The sequence below is a fragment of the Polyodon spathula genome, chromosome 21 (assembly GCF_017654505.1).
Source record: "Polyodon spathula isolate WHYD16114869_AA chromosome 21, ASM1765450v1, whole genome shotgun sequence".
Classification (NCBI taxonomy): Eukaryota; Metazoa; Chordata; class Actinopteri; order Acipenseriformes; family Polyodontidae; genus Polyodon; species Polyodon spathula.
In genome coordinates, this window is record NC_054554.1 from 7,977,466 (window position 1) to 7,997,072 (window position 19,607).

Genomic DNA, 19,607 nt, shown 5'->3' on the forward strand with positions numbered 1-19,607 from the left:
TGTTCATGAACCCAATGCGTGTAAATCATGTTTAACCTGAAATCATGTGAAACACCTTAATTGTACACAGGTGGACTCCATTCAACTAATTATGTGACTTCTAAAGACAATTTCTTGCACCAGAGCTTATTTAGGTGTGTCATAGCAAAGGGGGTGAATACTTATGCAAATGATTATTTTCTGTTTTGTATTTGTAATTAATTTAGAACAATTTCTAGATTTTATTTTTTACTTTGACATCATGGACTTTTTTTGTGTTGATCAGTGGCAAAAACTTCTAATTAAATCCATTTTGATTTCATGTTGTAACACAATAAAATGTGGGAAAGTCCTAGGGGGGTGAATACTTTGAGAGCCACTGTATGCCTTATTGGTGAGGAACACACAAAAAAAAGAAAACTCATCAGTTTCACTATTGTTAGGGAAATAATAGTTAATTATAGCAAATTCAAACACCTTCATGTAAGGCAAAGCTAATTTATACATTCATTTTTAATGAGATACCAGATCAAAGCAGCTCTGTAACAGAGTCCCATTGTGTGGGAGATAATTAACCTGCAGCACATGTACAGTACCAGCTGATATATACTAAAACACCAGTCTCATGGGGTCCCCCAGTGACTTACCTGGTAAAGGCACGTCTGAGTGGTCTGCAGGGTGAGTCGTAAGTAAGTGGAGACCATATCTGCATCCTGGCTGTTCTTCCTATCTCTGCAAAGTTGCAAACCTTTGCTAGGAATTTCACAGGGAGCATCACTGGCTTTTGTCGTTTATTTTAATGTGCGATATTTAAAGTATACATGTCATAGATAAATTGCTGGCAGGACTGCTACACTGTTGATCTAATTGATTGTGACAAGGCATCACATTTGACAATGTGGTATACTAAACAAACTACAAACCTAACTATATCTGTGCTTTATTCTGTAATGTCTGAGTGCTTTAATCTGTAATATTTGAATGCATTCATTGACATACTGTTGTTTTAGAGTGATGACTTTTTAAGAAAGGAGTACACAGTAGAACAGTGATTGTAACTGTGGTTGTGTATGTCTTTCAGAATATCCCCAGAAGGAGTAGATATTGTCCTGGATTGTTTATGTGGAGAGAACACAGGCAAAGGTCTTGGTCTTCTTAAACCACTGGGAACTTACATCTTGTATGGTACGTATCAAGCTCCTGAAGCAAACTGACCAACCAAACTATCTCAAAATCCAACAAGACTGCGGGCAAAATGGGCAGCATCTTGACAAATAAGAATACAATAAACTATTATCAAACCCTTTTTAATGTGTTAAAGGCATTTCCTCCCTTTATTAGCTGCAGTACCATTTCTACTGCCCCCCTTATCATTATGCAGGTGAACTTTTCATTTCAATACACGTGGCACAGATTAGCTAATGGGCTATAGAGTACCTCCATGTTAGTTTCCATGATATGAACAGTGGACAGAGGGTCCTTTCCAGGCTATTTGTAATAGGAAAGTGGAATGATGTTTGCTGGAAACCACCACTGGAAAACCTAACTAGCAAGCAGGTCATGACAGATCGAAAGATAGTGGGCCATAGTTGCCCAACTAACAGAAATCTTCAGCACTGGACAAGACTCACCTTATTTCCAAACCTTGAACAATGCATCAGGATTTAGACTGTTAGCCAGTCATTGTACAAGGGAGAAGGCACAGGTCTTTTTCAACTAGAAATAAATTGACCTTTCTGGTCTGCAGTAAATGGATGCCATTGTCTGATTGAGTAGAGGAAAATACATTAGCTTTGGTCAAGTCAGTCAGGATAGTGTCATCTCTGTCAGTTATTCAATTTTTGCCAATTTTCTGCCACCATTGAAAGCTGTAATCACTAACTGCATTTGTAGACTTACATCATGGAATCGCCAAATGCTGAAATTAGGTAATCAAAGGAGAGTTCATATTCACAAGTTATGTTGTTGTAGTGATTTAAAAAAAAAAAACTACTACAAAAAAAAGACACAAAGCAAAGCCACGTCACTGGCAGGGCCATTAATGTCAAGCTTGTGTTATTAATAAGGCTTCTATTTATACATACAGTAAATTAATGAATGATCTTAATAATGTTCTTTTGACAGTTGTGGGAAAGCTCTGATATAGACTGTACCCTTGTCTTGGTTGGCTTTTACGTTTTTATTTTAACTGAGTTTCATTGGCTCTGCATTATATGTTCTGAAACTACGTGATACGCTTTGTTTGACGTGTAACAGGATTACAGGAGATAAGGAAGTGTTTATCCCTTGAATTTGGCACCTTTTGACCCATGGAACGATGTTAATTGTACCACACTGGCATTGACCAAACGTTCCACGCTTGGGACATGCATCAACGGAATGGTGACATCAAAATTCTAGAAAAAGAACATTCCATATTAGGTGTCAAAAGTCATTGTAAACATAGCCTTTGTAGAGAGATAGTTTATCTGACACCTTGATCAGGTTGGAGGATGTTTTATCTCCCCTTCACTCCTTTGCTTGTGACCTTCTTGTCTGTGGTCATGACTGCCAGTCAACTTGCCATTTAATTGATTTAAAAATTAATCTACACCATACACTTCTATCTCCCTTTTCTAGGTTCATCAAACATGGTTACTGGGGAAACAAAAAGCTTTTTCAGTTTGGCTAAATCTGTGAGTATTACTGAATGCCTAATATTTATAATCGTGTGTATCACATACAGTATGTTTTTTTTTTTTTTTTTAAATAACCATAATGTACTTTATAACGTATATAAGCAATGTGCCTCAAACTGAAATTATGTACTACAAAATTATAACAGGTCATTTTGGATAGATTAAATGTGACAAGTACCATAGGAATAACTGGGTTTGTTTTGATTATAGATGATATTGTATAGGAATGTGTGGTTCTGTAGAAAATAAATAAATAAGGCGAGTATTGGCATATATGCCAAATTAAAGCCTTTACTCAGTTTGCATTAATGAGTGATGTGATTGACAAATAAAGATGTGCTTTGTTTTCATTCTGCTAATTTCTTGCAGTGGTGGCAGGTGGAGAAGGTGAACCCCATAAAACTCTATGATGAGAATAAAGTGATTGCTGGATTTTCACTGCTAAACCTTCTTTTCAAACAAGGCAGAAGCAGCCTGGTAAAGATAGTGGTGGACAAACTAATTTCCCTCTACAACGCAAGGAAGATCAAACCACTGGTAGATTCATTATGGGCTCTGGAGGAGGTAAGATATCTGACTGTTTTTGTAGGCTGATACTGAAGAGTATCAGATAAGAACATGCTGGCTTAGTTTGTCACTGTGCTGAAGATGAAATTCTACTAATCCTCTACCAAACTTTTGTCTGGTATTAATTTGCTAGTCTTATATACCTGTTTTTTTTTTAAATAAAAAATAACTTAGCAATGTATGCACGCATGTACCAGCACATACGAAACAGGCTGGTGGATTGAGGTTGACTTGAAATTTCCATTCACAGGTACATTGTTCATGTTTGATTACAGTGTCAGTTTAGATTGTAACTAAGGTTTTAAGTACCCTTTTAATGCAGAGATTTTACAAGTCCTGTCTTTGTCCTGAACTGTAAATGATGACTGTTTTGTCATTGGTGTTTTGCACTTGTCTTCTAAGTGTTTATTTAACTGAATCAAGGACACAAGCAGTTGATAACAGAGGACCAAACAAAGTACAAGATTTGTTAGCTATGATTGAAACAGGCATACATTGTTTTTTTAGTTGCAGGGTATCACAAGCCTGAAAGCTTTTAATAAGAATGATAAGATACATCTATTTCTATAGAAGAAATAAAACAAGCAACATCATTTTCTTGAAAAAATTAAAGCACGTCATTTACCTTAGGCTGCTTTGCTTACTATTAACAACTGAAGTTGTGGTGCAATAAATGATTAACAACTCAAGCAATACAATTTTACACATTAATAAGAGATGGGTTGAATGCATAATGCATCTGTTGCTACGCTAGCTCTATCACTTGATTGCAGTGTCCTATAAAAAAAGCAAACCGTATGTTCTTGAAATAAAATAGTATAATTACTTTTCTCTTACTTAAAATCTAGTTATTCTGAGATCTGGAATGTTATAATTTAAACGTTGTGCTTTTTTTCCCTCTGGATTTTGATGCCAATATTTCAATATATTCTACGTTGTCATGGAAACAGAACGCTACATTAACAAAAAAAAATCCTGGAAATATGAATGTACATACATAGGTGTGTGCAAAAATGTATATTCTTAAAATATACATGTTCCTACATCAATTAGTGTTCATTATTGTCATCTTTTTTCTGTTATTCAGTTATAACAGAATGGCTGGCTATAGAGAACAATGAGGAAACAGTGGCTGGTTGTTGTAGTTTAATAAAAAAAATGTATTGCTGTGATACTGACACTATGTAACACTTTAAAGTATTTTTCCAGGCTTGCAGGCTCAGCTCGGCAGCCTTTTAAAATCCTTTTTTATACCAGTTGGCTGATTGTATCTGTGTAGTTGAGATGGTGCGTAATCATGTTAGTGATAATAGTGATAGATTTTTTTTGGGGGGGGGGATTCATGTTCTGGTAATCGGTGTGCTTGCTACTAGCAGGACATTTTTGTTTTGCTAATGTATTGAAAATGGTTATGGAAAAATGGATGCTGATAAATACTTTCCTGTACGAAGGTAGTACATAAAGCAGTCATATCAAGTACTTGATTAATTAGAAAGGTAAGCATCTGTGCTAAACTGTCAGGGATGTTCCTGTTGACTAAACAGCACATGTTGTGTAAATTGGCTGTGCCTCAGGTATATTATATAATGCATGAAAGATGAATTGCTCTGTTGCAAGACAGATGGGAACGCACATCTGTCAGACATTGCTGCAGTGCTGATAGGACAGTATGTGCCTGATGGCAGGTGTTTTCATATGTGAGACTGCACAAATTGCTGGTGTTTAATGAGGAACAGTTTAAAAGTGGGAACTCCATAAGGTATTCTGGAGAACAGACTTTTCTGTAGATTTCATGAACATAGCTTATGTTTTTGGCATTGCCTTTACTCTACTGGAAAATGAGTGGGAGTTTTTATTGGAGATAAAGGCTGTGCTGATCCTGTTGTCTCTGCCCCTCCTGGGTTCAGTGAGGTGTAAGTGTGTGTGAGCAGGTTTGTTTGCTCAAGGACTCTTGGTTAACCATGGTTATTAGATTGCTTTACCTTGCTTCCTGTTAGTGCTTGCTGGTGCATTGTAATTCCTTCACTATGCTTTTACTATACTTTGCTATTCTTTTATCAAGGTATACCACAGTCAGCTTTTAAAAGTGTAAAGGTCACCTAATAAAACCAATAATAACAATACTAATACTGCTACTACTGTACTACTGATAATGATAATATTACATGTATAATGTCGAGTGATTAATTTCTTTAGTTCTGTTTCATTTTTCTATAACATTTATGTGTTGCTCAAAGCGTTTTTCATTGTTGGAGTAGTTTCTTGACTGTGAATGCATTTTTTCTTTCTCATAAATCAGAAACCTGGGGGGTATTTTTGAGCCACTGATTTTGATGGTTGGTTTGTGCAGCTGTTCCGAGGTCAAGCTGGCGAAGACGTTTGTGTTTATAAACTGAGGGTACACTCAGGGTTATTGTACAGGGGCCACTGAAGACTCCTTTAGTTTATACAGATGTAAATGTTTCCCACTCGTTTTAATAGCAAAGTCTTCATTAAGTGTTTTTTTTTTAATGGAATCCTGCCGTTGTTTTGGATTATAAATGAGGCTGTGATTAAACATACGTGCGTTTTAATAATGACCCCCTCTACTCTTTGAATAAAATCACATTTTAGCAATTCACGTCTCACAGCTCCCTGGAACCCACTTACATGTTGTTGTTGTTGTTGTTGTTGTGGTGTTACAAATTGTCCCTACTGTGATTCATGATAATGCACCAATTATTATGAGGGCTTATGCTTTTTTCGTAACACTGAGCATTAAACAAGGAACATTTTTTGCTTTGTGAGCATTGTTCAGCAATTATCTTTCCTAACAAAAACAATATCCCTGTTCCTCAGTGTCAGCATGATATAGGAACTAAGTGATAGGAACTAGTCAGATATAAAATAAGCAAGGTTATGCCAATACCGGAAAGGAGAGTATAGTCCCAACAACAAAGCTTTCCACTGAACTGTTGATCTTAGCCAGCTTTTACAAGGGGCACCCAGGACCACTATGTAACACATCTTTAAGAATAACAAACATCCCAGAACATTACTAACGATCCATCTAGTGTACAGTACAGTTCATAAAGGACAGATTTGTTGAAGATAGTTACTTTAGTATCAGAACTATCAATTTAATATTAAATATAATTTAGACTACAATCTCTTTGGGAGAGGCCCACCATTGGGATCTGGGGTGTTAAACAGTGGCCACAGTAAAGCAGCTTTGAAAGTAAATAGCTCAGTGGATGGTTGCCGAACAATCCTTACTTTCCCCACTGTTGCTCTCTGATCTGGTTAGTTGTGAAAAGGCAGAATGACCCTCTGTTATTTATATATTTATTTATTTTACTATTCCCTATGGTAACCGTTCCCCAGTAATGAAATAGCAGAGTCATCCGGTGGTTACAGCTGCATTGTCCAACACTCCCTTTCAACAAGTTTACAGTAACTCCTTGGTGCCCGTTTTCAGTATAGTTTTATTAGGTCTCGTCATTGTCATTAAAGTAAAATGAAATGCAAACTATATAAAAATATACTGAAACAAAATAATTAAAGTAAGGAAGTAAAGAGATGAAAAATAGTGAAGTAAAAGGCATTATACAAATGCAGGCTGTACGTAGGGTATATATACAGTATGTAGTGTATTACTCTGGACACAAGACAACACATTAAAGTCAAAGGATGTGTATTTCATTCATATGTAAAAGTGTATGCCCCCACCACAATTTTAAAAAGTTTTCTTGCAGATGGAACAACATTTTTAAATAGTTTTAATTTCTTTAAGAGTGTAATTTAGCCACTATTTTATTTTTGTATGGGAGAAAGGCATCATTAAAGTAACAGGACATTCAAATGTAACTAATACAAATTTGACATGAGCTCAATGAGTGCATGCATGCATGCATGCAAAAAAAAGTCAATGCAGTAGACTCTGACCGATCGGAAAAACACGTATTTGGTTCTTTATCATCACCAGTAACCTTTTTTGAAATAAATGGAAATTAAGATATGGTTCTGTCTTGCAGTCCCTGTACAGCAGCAACCGTATAATACCAGATTTAAAGGTTATTGGCCTCTAAATGAGATGACAAAGCGAAAAGAGCTGTTATCTTCAAAGTGAAAGATCGCTTCATTAAAATTGAATTTCAAAACCCAGTCATCAGCATCCAGGACTGATAAAAAAAATTAAAAATGCCAGGTCAAGCTGTCAGAGGTAGTGAGCCTTGATGCCTTTTAAATGTGAATCACATGTCACCCAATAATTCTCATTTGTTGAGTTTTGCAAGAAGCTATGTCTATATTCTTCATTTTCTCCCTGTGACAAATTACTTATTACATAGTACAGTAGATATATTTGTTGGACATTATTCAGGAGATTATCAGGATTGCTTTTCTTTTACCATTTAATAATAGCAATATAATAATAATTACAAATCTGTGTTTTAAATCTGTTTTTCTAATTTGGAGTTACCCAGGTTCTAAATGTTGCTCTAAGTAGAAACATTTATTTAATTTTTTTTGCAAGGGATTTTAAGAAAATGCCATTCTTAACACAAAAGCATGATATTTTTAGCATGACATCTAGAAATCTGCCTAGTACTCCGGAAAAGGTGGATTGGGCTATCCCTCTAGATATTCCAACTGTGTCTCAAAGGAACTGAGGCCAAGTAGTGCAGAGAACACAGCACTTTCACATGTTCAGGGACAGCGGTTCCTAGATTGACGCTGAGGTCTAGCTCATCCCTCAGTTCAGCTATTAGGTCTAGGATGACCTGCCTAGTGAGATGATAATGCTTTAGCACTGCATCCTCCAGCATCCCAAACAAAGTGACCCTGGGATTGTATATTCAGGGTCTTCTTTGTCTTGCCCTTCTCCAAACGTGTTCCTGCCTCTCCTCAACAAGAGCTAAGTGTCGCCGCATCAGGAAGTGTTCAAAGCAGCCACCCTGAAGCCAATGACAGGTCTCTACAGGTGTGTACTTTTATACAGCTCTTAGTCACTTGTTTGCACCTTGTAAGAAGAGTTGTAAAGTTTTTGGCAGGTCAGCAATTACCTAAGTGCAACACAAAATCCTTTTAATGTCCACATTATAATGTTTGCGCCCACTTAGTATCCAGATCCTGCCCAATTCCATGCTCTTTTCTTCATTTGAATGCATTTCAATATAATTGTAATGGATTAATGATGGCAAAGTGCAAATTTGATAGCGGGTGCAGAACGCCAGGTCCAAACCATTCTTTACATATGCTGCATTTTTAGCGGCCTGTAAAATCACACTTTATGGCTGCTAAACACGATTTCCTGATTCATTATGGGGGTTTTGCACCCGCAAATCACCTTGCACGTATCCTTACACCTCCCCCAAAGTGTTATCTGTTACAGAAGTGCATCAGATCCAAGAGGCTAAAATATTTGTTTCCAATTTCCAAAAGTCTTAGGAAATGGTTCATGATTAGTAGCAAACAGCCTCTGACCAGCATCCCCCGCTAGGGAGAAAAGACAGGCATCACTATCAGTGTGAGCCCAGTAAGACTCTGTATGTAAATGATGCTGCGATCCTACTAAAAACAGACAGTCACTTCTGGGCATGACAACAGGGACCTACAAATACGTGATTCTTCTAGAAAACTGCCTAACTGCATGCGTTTAAAATCACGGGGAGGCAGTAGTTCTGTATCAATGTCAGGTAACATTTTGATTCTGTCTTTATTAATGGCACCTCTACCTTCTAAGGATTAGTGGGATTTGGATTACAATGTTTAAATGTTTAAAACAAACACTCCATTCTTTGCTTGTGTTTTTCCACAAAATCTGCTTTAGGCTTTAATACATTATAATGTTGATATCTTGAAAGACTAGTCGATGGACCTGATGTGAAGAATGATGCCTCTGCATTCACAATATGTTCAATAAAAATGACTTCTGCCAAGAGATACTGTGCTATTATTAGAACACTGTTATTTCATTGCACTCCAGAATTAGCTTTCCTTCCCATTAGTCTCCTGCAATATGAAGCCGGAGATTTGACATATCTTTCTTTGTGAAGCCTAGCTTTGCGATGTTACCGTGGAAACATGGCACCCGGACTGGTAAATATGCTGCAGTGAGGTGGTGACCCTTTTGAATGACAGATTGAAAATAAAATAACTGTCAGATTTGCCTTTTATTAATTAACGACTAAACAGTGGATATATATATATATATATATATATATTAGCATTGACCTTTTAGATTACAAATCAGAACCAAGCCGAACTCTTGTCACATTATAAAGGTCATTAAATGACATGATTGTCACAGACAGCTCAGTGCATTTAATAAGTCATTATTGTCAGACAGCATTATTGCTTTTGGCTGATGGATGGGGGGGGGGGGTCCCCCCAATTATTTCTATATCTCTGTTAATTAACTTGACTTTTAAATGACGTATAACCTGTAATCACTACTAAGAGAATCTCTTTACATTTCTAAAAATCTCAATCTTCTATTAATGGTGCCCAACCCCACAAGGTGTGGTGTTATCCCAGAACAATGCACGCCCTGTCGTGTATTATTTTCCTTTAATGAATGTTGGGCTAATCCAACAGTTTTAATTTTATATCATTGTGCTTTTTATGGCCATTTAACTAGCCGTGAGAAAGCATTTGTGTTAGTGGCAGTATTGATAGTGTTGAAAGGGTTAATCTATCAAGTCCATTAATTTTACTTCCCTTGCTCACTTAAGAAGAAAAACAATAATGACCAACAAGGTTATAGTATAGTAATTGATTGTTGTAGTGACAGAAGGTTACGTTGTTAATGTATCTCGTTCATGTTGCGGATCGATTCAAAAGGCTTTTATACACTGAGGAAAAACTAGCTCTATTTCACTAATATTTTGTTTTTTTAAAGGTTCTAGTGCTGCAGCATATACAGTAATATAGCACTTGGAGTTTGTACAGCTGCCTTGTGTGTTGGCTAATGGTTATGATCATTTACACAGCAGGTTGATTTAAAGTGATGGCTCAAGACACATGCTTTTTCCCACTGTCAGACTGCTTGGAGGCCTTTTTTTAATCACTCTTTGGACTGCTGAACCTGCCTAATGAGCCCATTTAATCAGAAACACACAGTGTAGGAGCTCACATTGTCATGTCTTGAATGTGAATCTCTAATAGCCTTTCATCATAGAGAAAATAATAACTCAGTCTTATCCATTCTTTGAACACTACATGAAAAGTCTGCAGTATTAATAGTTGTTTTTTATATATACCTGTTCAATTTAAGATATTTGAAAAGGCTGACTGTGTTTTTAGCAAGTTTACTCACACAATTTATGTATTACTTAAATATGTTGGTCCCTGGTTTGGGATTTTGTTACAATGATCAACAGATATTTTTGCCTGCAGTTAGTGTACATAATTCCAAAGAACTGCGAGTGTGGCCGCCTTCATTTGGGTATATACAGTATTTTCAGACAACAGTGTGATCATGAAGAAGCAGACCTTTGCAGTCATTTCCAGTGAAAAGTACACTCCAAACCATTTTAGACAAAATGCAGATTCAATGAACAGTTCTACCAGAATAGTTCTACCAATATAAAGTAGTTGTACATTTCATTCCTGGTGAGACAGGCTCTCTCAGCTGAACTCGAGTAATGCTGCATGGAGGAATTGACTGTGAAATATAGAATCTAGCTCAGCAAAGAAAGTGGGTCTTAGCCTACAGCTTTATCGGTTCTTTGAGCCTGCAAATAAGTATTAATTATTCTGTGGTCTGTTTGGAGCTGAATTCCTGGCAGATCACCATGGTACTTTGATTTAGATGTTTTTTGAAGTTGCCACACATTGAAATGTCCCAGCCAGATTATAATAGGAGTCAATGGGGACAAGCTCCTCCAATAAACACATAATTAATACATTTAAAAAAATGTTATTTAATCTTGAATTTAATCTTTTCTATTTCTGGTAACACCACCTAATATTATATGAATAATTTGAAATACCAGATCATATTGAATTTCATGGCCTTCAGATTAACATTTTAGTTTATGCATTACGTCTGCACATTATGTTAATATGAGACAAACATAAACTCGATATACAACTGAATTCACCCTTTCTTCGAGCAGTCATCCTGCCTTTTTTCATATTTCACCTCATAAAATAGGCTGCCTAATTACATATTTATGAAACACATCCAGTAGATAAATGCTTTGACATCACCACATCATCTCCTTGACAACTGTTGCCATGTTGAGTTTTTATCAGAGATGTTTGTTATCCCTTTGCAGCTTTGCATTTTTTAAATTGCCTTATCAAATAACCAGGGTTGCTGTATTTAAAAAGGTACCTAGAACAATACATAAATAAAGTAATTGTTTAATTATTTGTATTCATTTAATTAAACATTAAATGTGAAAGCTGTGGTAAAATGTTCATATTAATCTTGTCGTAACATCCAACGTGTAAATGACACCAGAGCCATCAGAACCCTTCTCCAAGCTTGGTTCTTATATGATGTGGTTTACTTGCTTTACATTGGTTTTACAGATATTTTTCAGGACATTATTTTATTTAATTGATGGATAAGTGCTAGAATGGCATCTTTGCCCAAGTGATGTGCGTCCAATGAGCGAAACAAGTGAACTTCACTAGATACCTGATCAGTTATATTTATTCCCATTTGTGTTCTTTAAGAAACGTAGCATAGCCTATAGAAAATAACATATAGGTCATAATATATTCGTATCAAACTTTTATACTACATTTCCCGGTGTTCCAAAGCAAATCTATTTTTTGTCAAGCTTTGAATTCAGCACGGCAATCCAAAAAACTCGATTGCTTAATTAAATTTATCATAGATAAAGGATTAATAACGGCTCGGATAATCAGTTAGAGAGTTACTACTTTTTTTTTCACCATTATTTTTGCATTACACACTTAGAACCTGTCTGTTTTGCGAATGTGTAGCACAGTTCTGCCGTGTCATTTTAATGATGTGGTTGACAACTGTTGGAACTGTGCTAAAACCTTCCAAATTCATTTCCACTTTCAGAATGTGTCTCTCCCCTCTCAGTTATCATTAGCATGTCTAAGTCCTTCCTTATTCCAGAGATGCGCCCTCCTTACATCATTTCACTAGTGCCCGGCTGCAAATTCCATTAATGGCTACAGTAGAGAACAGATGACAAGCAATTGTCAGGCCCCACATTTACAGGTTTCTTACTGTATCCCCAGCTGGTATAAAACACCACAACTCCAGATTTATTCCATCCTGCAACCTCGCTGCTGGATTTCTGAGTTTATTTTAACACTACAGGTTCTGTAACCCTTTAAGCATGACAGTCATTTGAACCAGCACGGCCAGTTGAAGACGAGGATAAACCAGTGCTTGGCTAGAATTCTGGGAATGTACAATTTAATGTTGTAGAACAATTTGCAAAATGTGATACGTCCTCCTTTTTTCTTTCCATTGTTTTTTAGCTAACATTTCAAAGGTTCAGGGTTGAGTACCGTTTAAAAATATTAGGAGACTGTGTTCTTTAAAAATTCTTCTCCTACTTACTATTTGCATTACTGTTTGGCTTGCAGAGAGAGGTAGTGGAAAGCAAGTTTCAAAAGCAGCTTTACAGGGAGGTTTAAAATAATGACTCCTTAATTAACACACACACACACACACACACACACACACACACACACACACACACACATATATAATTATACTGAGCATCAAAAGAAACATATGACTTATATTTGAGCATCAAAAGAAACTTATCACTTGTATTTGGATAAAATTCACTAGATGTGATCCAAAAATGACAAACTGTTTTAGAGCAGGTGCAGTGACTTTTTATTGTGCTGATTAACAATTGACATCACGAAGATGCTGCAAAATGATCTGTCGATCTTGGGCAGATGTTGTGACTCTTGGTCTCCCAGTTTGTGGCCTGTCATTGACAGAGTGTTTCTGGTTATACCATCTCGACAGGTTTGAAATTGCTGGCTGTGAGCACCCAAGACGGCGAGCCACAGTACGCTGCCCTAGTCCAGCCTCCAACATGCCGATTGCATGAAGGCACAAAGGCATTGCTGTCTTGACAGACATGGCATATTGGTTTTGTTCTGTTATTTTCTTTATTGCTTTTATTCAAGCTTGCAATTCAACAGCTAAAATCACTACATATCCAGTGTCCAATGATATATATATATATATACACACACACACACACACACACACACACACACACACACACACACGTGTTAACCTTATCAAGGTTATTAATGTAAAGTGTATCTGCTACCGTATAAAAAGTGAGCACCACAGTTCAGTTCAATTACAAATCAACAGATACGGTACTTTATGAAATGAGGAAATGGGACCATTATGTAGCTCAATGAAACTAGCTTCCCAGGCTGGGAAACAGGACAATGGCAGATATTTCCAATTAGTTGTTTAGTCTGAAAGGCTTCAGGGCTAGAATTTGAACTTTGGTTGCTTTCAACTGGCTCTGTCGACAGCGCTATAAAAGCTACACTATGGGAGCTGGCGGATTGGGACTGAAGTGAGAGGCAGCAAAAGAGAAAAGAAAATATATATATTTTTTTATCTGTTTTCTATGTAATGTATGCAATCAAATAGCACAACTTGTGATTTACAGTCCAACTCCTAATGACTGACAGATCTGTCAACTAGAAAATAATTACATTCTTCTATGTAGTGTGTATTTATTTTTAAAAATCCGTAAGGATGCTCCATACTCTTTTTATCTATGTCATATACTGTAACTTGAACATTTTGTTTTATTTGCACAAGACGTGAAACAAATTACTGACATTGCATATTTCTCCAGTGTTTTTCAATTCGAGGAAGGACAGTTTTCAGCTCTATATGGATTAGCCAGCTTTATAAGCACTGCTTTAATTACTTCATCAATATGCTCCTTAAAAGTTGGGATGGAATGTTTCACAGGGTCTCCTGAAGTAGTCTGGTCCTGATTTTTGGATGTGTTCCAAATGTCTGATTCATTTTGAACACGTATGCCACAAACTTGTTGTATTTATATATGAAATCTATAAAAATAAATATTCTACAATAACTTTTAAAGCTCATAGGCATGTTTTGTATCGCAACAAAAGTATGGTCCTTTTTGTAAGGTTTGAGTTTTTCAGATTTACACACCTGTGGTAAGTCGATAATGAATATGACCTTGAAAAATAGACCTACACTAGAGGAATCCTGTATATAAAGCTATTACACAAATACATACCAGTTCCGCATTGTAGTTTGGATGCCGTTGCGCTTGAAATGTGAAAACAGAGACAACCGGTCCTTTGCTTTAACAAGGCTTGCTGTTAGCTTTTATTATGAACGAATATGGAAAAAAGATCAGTCTCCTTATTTGACCTAACCTTGGCAGGATGTGTTGGTTTTGATCTATAAACCATGCTCCATATTATGCACAGTCTCATGGGAGCGCTTTCTTTTTTATGTATCAGGAGAGGCTGATGAGCTGGCAGGAGATGCGATGTATTCTTTGAAATGAAGGACCCAATTAAGGCTCAGGTTGTGAGCCAGGATTGTTCTGTTTACACCACCCTTGTTTTATGAAGGGACAAGTGGTTCAACGGCTCATCTGGGGGAGTCTGTGACCAGCACTGAGGAGAACTTAACCTCCTGCTGAGTGGAACAGGAGAAACCCAGATGAACGTCATGGGAAGAGTTCTTGTTTACCCACAAGTGTAGCCACTGCAGAACAAGGGTGTAAACACTCCGATCTGGTTTTGAACAGATAACTATGTTTTTTATTTTGAACTTATATTCTTTGGTCTAATGGATTGTACTGTGTAATAGTATTAGGGACCAGCAGTTATCTTTTTAAGTTCACTCATGCAGAGTGGATTTAATGACATTAGGAATACAGTATATTGTGCAGTCTTCCTTTATTTCGCATACCAGTTATTGAGCATAACACCTAGTCTGTGATGATATTTATACAATATAAAGCCGTATACTGTGCCTCCAAACTGAGTGGCTGAGTTTTTATATTTCATTTTGTGGGCTGCGTTGCTTTAAGGATGATGATTCTGCTCTTGTATCTAGCAGGTTAAATAACTGAATTGAACATTTAAACCAGATTAATTAAAATACCACTAGTCAACACAACAATACTACATGTAGGTTAACTGGGGACTCCCGAGTGGCACATCTGGTAAAGACATTCCACGTGGAGTGCGGGATGCACCCTATAGCCTGGAAGTTGCCGGTTCAAGTCCAGGATATTCGACTGCTGAACGTGGATAGGAGTTCCCAGGGGGTGGTGCACAATTGGCTGCGCACCACCCGGGGGGAGCCTAGATCAGCCAGGGTGTCCTCGGCCCACCACGCACCAGTGACCCATGTAGACTGGCCGGGCGTCTGCGGGCCTGCCTGTAAGTTGCCCAGAGTTGAGTGGTCCTCTGATACTGTAGCTCTCAGGTGGCTGCATGGCCGGCCTGCACAGTGAAAAGAAGCGGACGGCTGATGGCACACGTTTCGGTGTGTGTCCATCCTCGTCCCTCCCGAGTCAGAGCAGGGGTGGCAGCAGTGCGCCCGGTTGAAATAAACAATAATTGGGCTTACCAAATTAGGGAGAAAATAAGAAAAATAATTGTTGATTCCAAAACGTGTGTGTGTGTATATATATATATATATATATATATATATATATATATAAATATATCTATATAATTGTTTCTAATTCCAAGTGGTTGTCCTTTTATCTTATGTTCCACACTTACTTCTGTTTCATAATGTTCACTGAATTGCATTTAGACTGATGGGGGAATTCATGATGAAATTACACTAACCTTTTTTTTAAGGCCTCGGGGATAATTGGGCATTAAAAAATTCAAACCCATTGGGTGATAGTCCATTATTCTTGAAAAGCATAAAGCAGAACTCCAATAGTTGATGTAATATATTGTTAACGGGATTCCATTTGACTTGGTCTCTGCTTCCGAATACATTTGCATCAAGGACCCATTTCTTATTATTTTACCACTAGAAAAGCTCTGCTTCAAATAGATGCTGAAATCTGGCTCATTGGCAGATTATTGGTTCTTTCCTTTAGTTCAGGTTTTGTGCTTATTGAGAGCGTCTGAGCCTGGAAAGAAACACACTGTCTTTTTGAGCACTTGAACTTGTGACCTTAAAATGGCGATTGTGTTGCACTAAATCCTAGGTTACAGGAGTTGGACAAAAAATAACATGCTATATATAACTGGAGCAATACAAAAATAGCCCTTGCAAGAATGTACCAGTAATTAAAAAAATATAAAATTGTGAATAGGTGTTCTGATTTTTTGTATTGCTTCGGGTTAAAAAAAAAAAAGAAAAAAGGAGGAGGTAAATGCATTAGCATGGCACGACCTGCAAAGAAGTAAAGGTTTGATTGCAGGATGAGATCAGGCTGTGTTCCAGCCTCAGCACCTACTGGATACAGTGTGTGGGAGCAACTCTACAGTGAGGTGCACTGACTGGAAACTAGTGGTGGTAATCATTGAGGAATGGTCACATGGTCCTTCAGAGCAATTTGAGCACCTTAAAGTCTAATCAGTGCCTTCCTGGACGTGTGTCCAGACCATGTACGTTGATTCTCTATCTGTGACTGTACAACATGATTATATGTGATCTGAATCAATTTTTTTTAGAACAGTCAACATTGCGCCACCTGCAGCCTATGCAGTATCTCTGGTTAAATGAAAGAAAATGATTTGTGAACTTTCCCCATCATAAGCTTCTTTGGGTATTTTGTTAATGAATAACAAGAGGATTAGATGTAACGCTGTTCTCCACAACCAAGGAGCTTATGCATAGCTGGCAGGGCTTAGGGAATGTTCAGAGCAAGATCCATGTTAAGAGTGGTTTGTGTTTAGCTTGTTGTCTCTAATACCTAGTGTAAATTACTTGTTTAGTATGTGTGTGTGTGTGTGTGTGTGTGTGTGTGTAGCTTCAGTTTTATAAAAACCTCTAGCTTGCATCAGGAATTTTAATTTATACCAGTTACACATTATTTCTCTAAAGGGAAACAAGCATAAAAAACAGACTCTGAATTATTGGTTAATTACTGAAGTTAGATAGATTTGCTGTCACATGAAGGATGAACGAGAGAGACTTCAAATTAATTAATGAGATTTTAGTATTTGGCAGAGAATAGTGACAGGGCAGTAAATCTGTTTTTTAACCACTAAACAAAGAATGTACTTAAAAAAATAAAAGGTGAATTCTAATATTAACCTAAACGTCTTAATGTATGTCTTATTTTATGTCTTAACGTCTGTAAGATGTGCTGTTTGCTAATTTTGTGAGCGAAAGTCACTTGTAACAAGGAGATGCATTACAAGATAGTTATGAGAAATCTAACTTGAAAAACATAAACCTCTGTCAATTACAAGTTAATACTTGAAATAGTGTTCAGAAAAAAAAGAGTAAACAGATAAACCCTATTGCAGTCATTGGCTGTAAAAATAAGCAACAGCTATGTTTTAGTTTTGATTATATTGCTTTGTATTGCATGTTTAACTTATCAGTACTAATTATTCTGCAGTAATACAGGGAAGTGGAGTCACAAAGTACTTTTTATCACAGTGCCACAAAGTTTGAGAACCTCTGCTTTCGACAATGTGGGGAAGCTATAAAAAAGTCCAACAAGATGCTCGGATCTATTGTGAAAAGCGTTGAATTTAAATTAAACTTAAACTTCCACAAAGATGTCAGGTATCTGAAACATTGTTGGAGGATTGATCGAGGTTGATGCTTGTTACAGAGCTTGTGAGAATGACAGCCGATTCTTCAACTGTAATAAGATGTCTTGAAACAAACAAAAAAAGAAGTTAAATATAATTGAAGGCAGCAGTGCTGTACATGGCATCACAAGTTATCAAAGTCACTCACACGTGGGGCTGTGTGTCAAAAACCCAAGCTATGTGCTACCCTTTATGTCGTCTTTTTTTTTGTATTGTTAATATTTACCTATTTAATAGCATAATCACATTCTCACTTCCATGGAGTTTCTGCAGAGCACAGAGGCACTAATATTGACATTTAATGAAAAAAGAATGCAGAAGGCACTGCAAAACAGGTCATGAATTGAAAACCTCCATTCAGATTTAATAGAGCTGTCTGTGATTTACTGTGCATCGCTGGCTGGGACGGTGCAGCTCTGCAGGGGCTCTCTGCAGGCACTGAGTCATGAGACTCACAGTCTTAGCTGAGCACTCCTTGTCAAAGACCTGCAGAGAATCTAATTGAACATAATTAAATAAATGCATATAATGATGGCGCACCGATGATCAAAGTCCAATTAGTTTTCATTTTATTTTAGACAAATGGTAAAAATGAGTATTGTCATTGAAAGTAAAAAAATATTTATATTAGATTAGGTTACCCATCTGCTGTTTTGAATCTTAATTTTAGAGCATCAGAGTGTGTAACTTTTCAGAAGGATTGCAGGTAACATAAAAAAAAAAAAAAAACTTTTGTAGCTATATGCAATAACAAAATGTAAAACGACGTCATATATACCTGTCTGCACTCAACAGAGCTAGAAGCAGTACATCCGGAAAGCTAAACATTTGGTCAAGTATCAGTTCTTTTGGAACCCCAACCAAGACCGGCAATTTTGCAAAACTGAAATTGCATTCTTCACAGTAGTGCAAATACAGTACAGGGTGTTCCAGTACCTATTAGATGATATGTCATGGTTGGGCATTTGTGAAATAGGTTTGAAGATTACAATACAGAATTTAAACTACACCAAACTGGCTATTTAAACTCTTTTTTAGTACAGTACTTTACACAATGAAAATGTAAGTGATACAGACTTACATGTGCTAAAGATTACATAACAACATGACCAAAAAAGATCATTCCTTACTTGCGACTTTAGTATAGCCATGTTTTAAAGGTATGATCAAATTATACGCAGTCATCCCTGCTGTCTATCTGTGATCGTTCACCACCACCTACTGGACATTTTCAGTACTACACCATTTCATCAAATGGAGTAGCTAATCCAGGTTAACTAGTAAGATTTTGAAATTTGTATTTCTTATTGAAATTGTGTGCATGTATTTGAAGAGCAGACTGTCATTTATTATGGGGATACCAGGAAGTTTAGTAGTGATCTAAATGGGTTAAAACAGACAACAAATGTCTCCGCCCCAAGCACCACAAACCAGCAGGGGTGGTCATACAGTTTTCCTGGACAACGTATATACATTATGTATATATGTTATAAATTGAATATGTTGAAGATGTATTTTTCCGAAGCTGCGTAAAGAAAAGACTTCTGAGTGTCTTAGTGGTCCACTTTATACACAATACCCTGTATTTGAGAAGGTGGTGAGTCAGCAACCATAATAAATTGAAAACGA

General features: G+C 36.9%; 1 protein-coding gene across 1 annotated transcript in view; it reads left to right on the forward strand.

The window, feature by feature from the left end:
* LOC121296691 (synaptic vesicle membrane protein VAT-1 homolog-like) overlaps positions 1–19,607 on the forward strand; it is a 33,282-nt gene that overhangs the window by 8,353 nt on the left and 5,322 nt on the right. Inside the window, exons 5-7 of the mRNA XM_041222465.1 lie at positions 1,061–1,164; positions 2,599–2,654; positions 3,027–3,221. Of these exons, the coding sequence (XP_041078399.1) occupies positions 1,061–1,164; positions 2,599–2,654; positions 3,027–3,221 (355 nt within the window). The remainder of the gene's footprint in view (positions 1–1,060; positions 1,165–2,598; positions 2,655–3,026; positions 3,222–19,607) is intronic.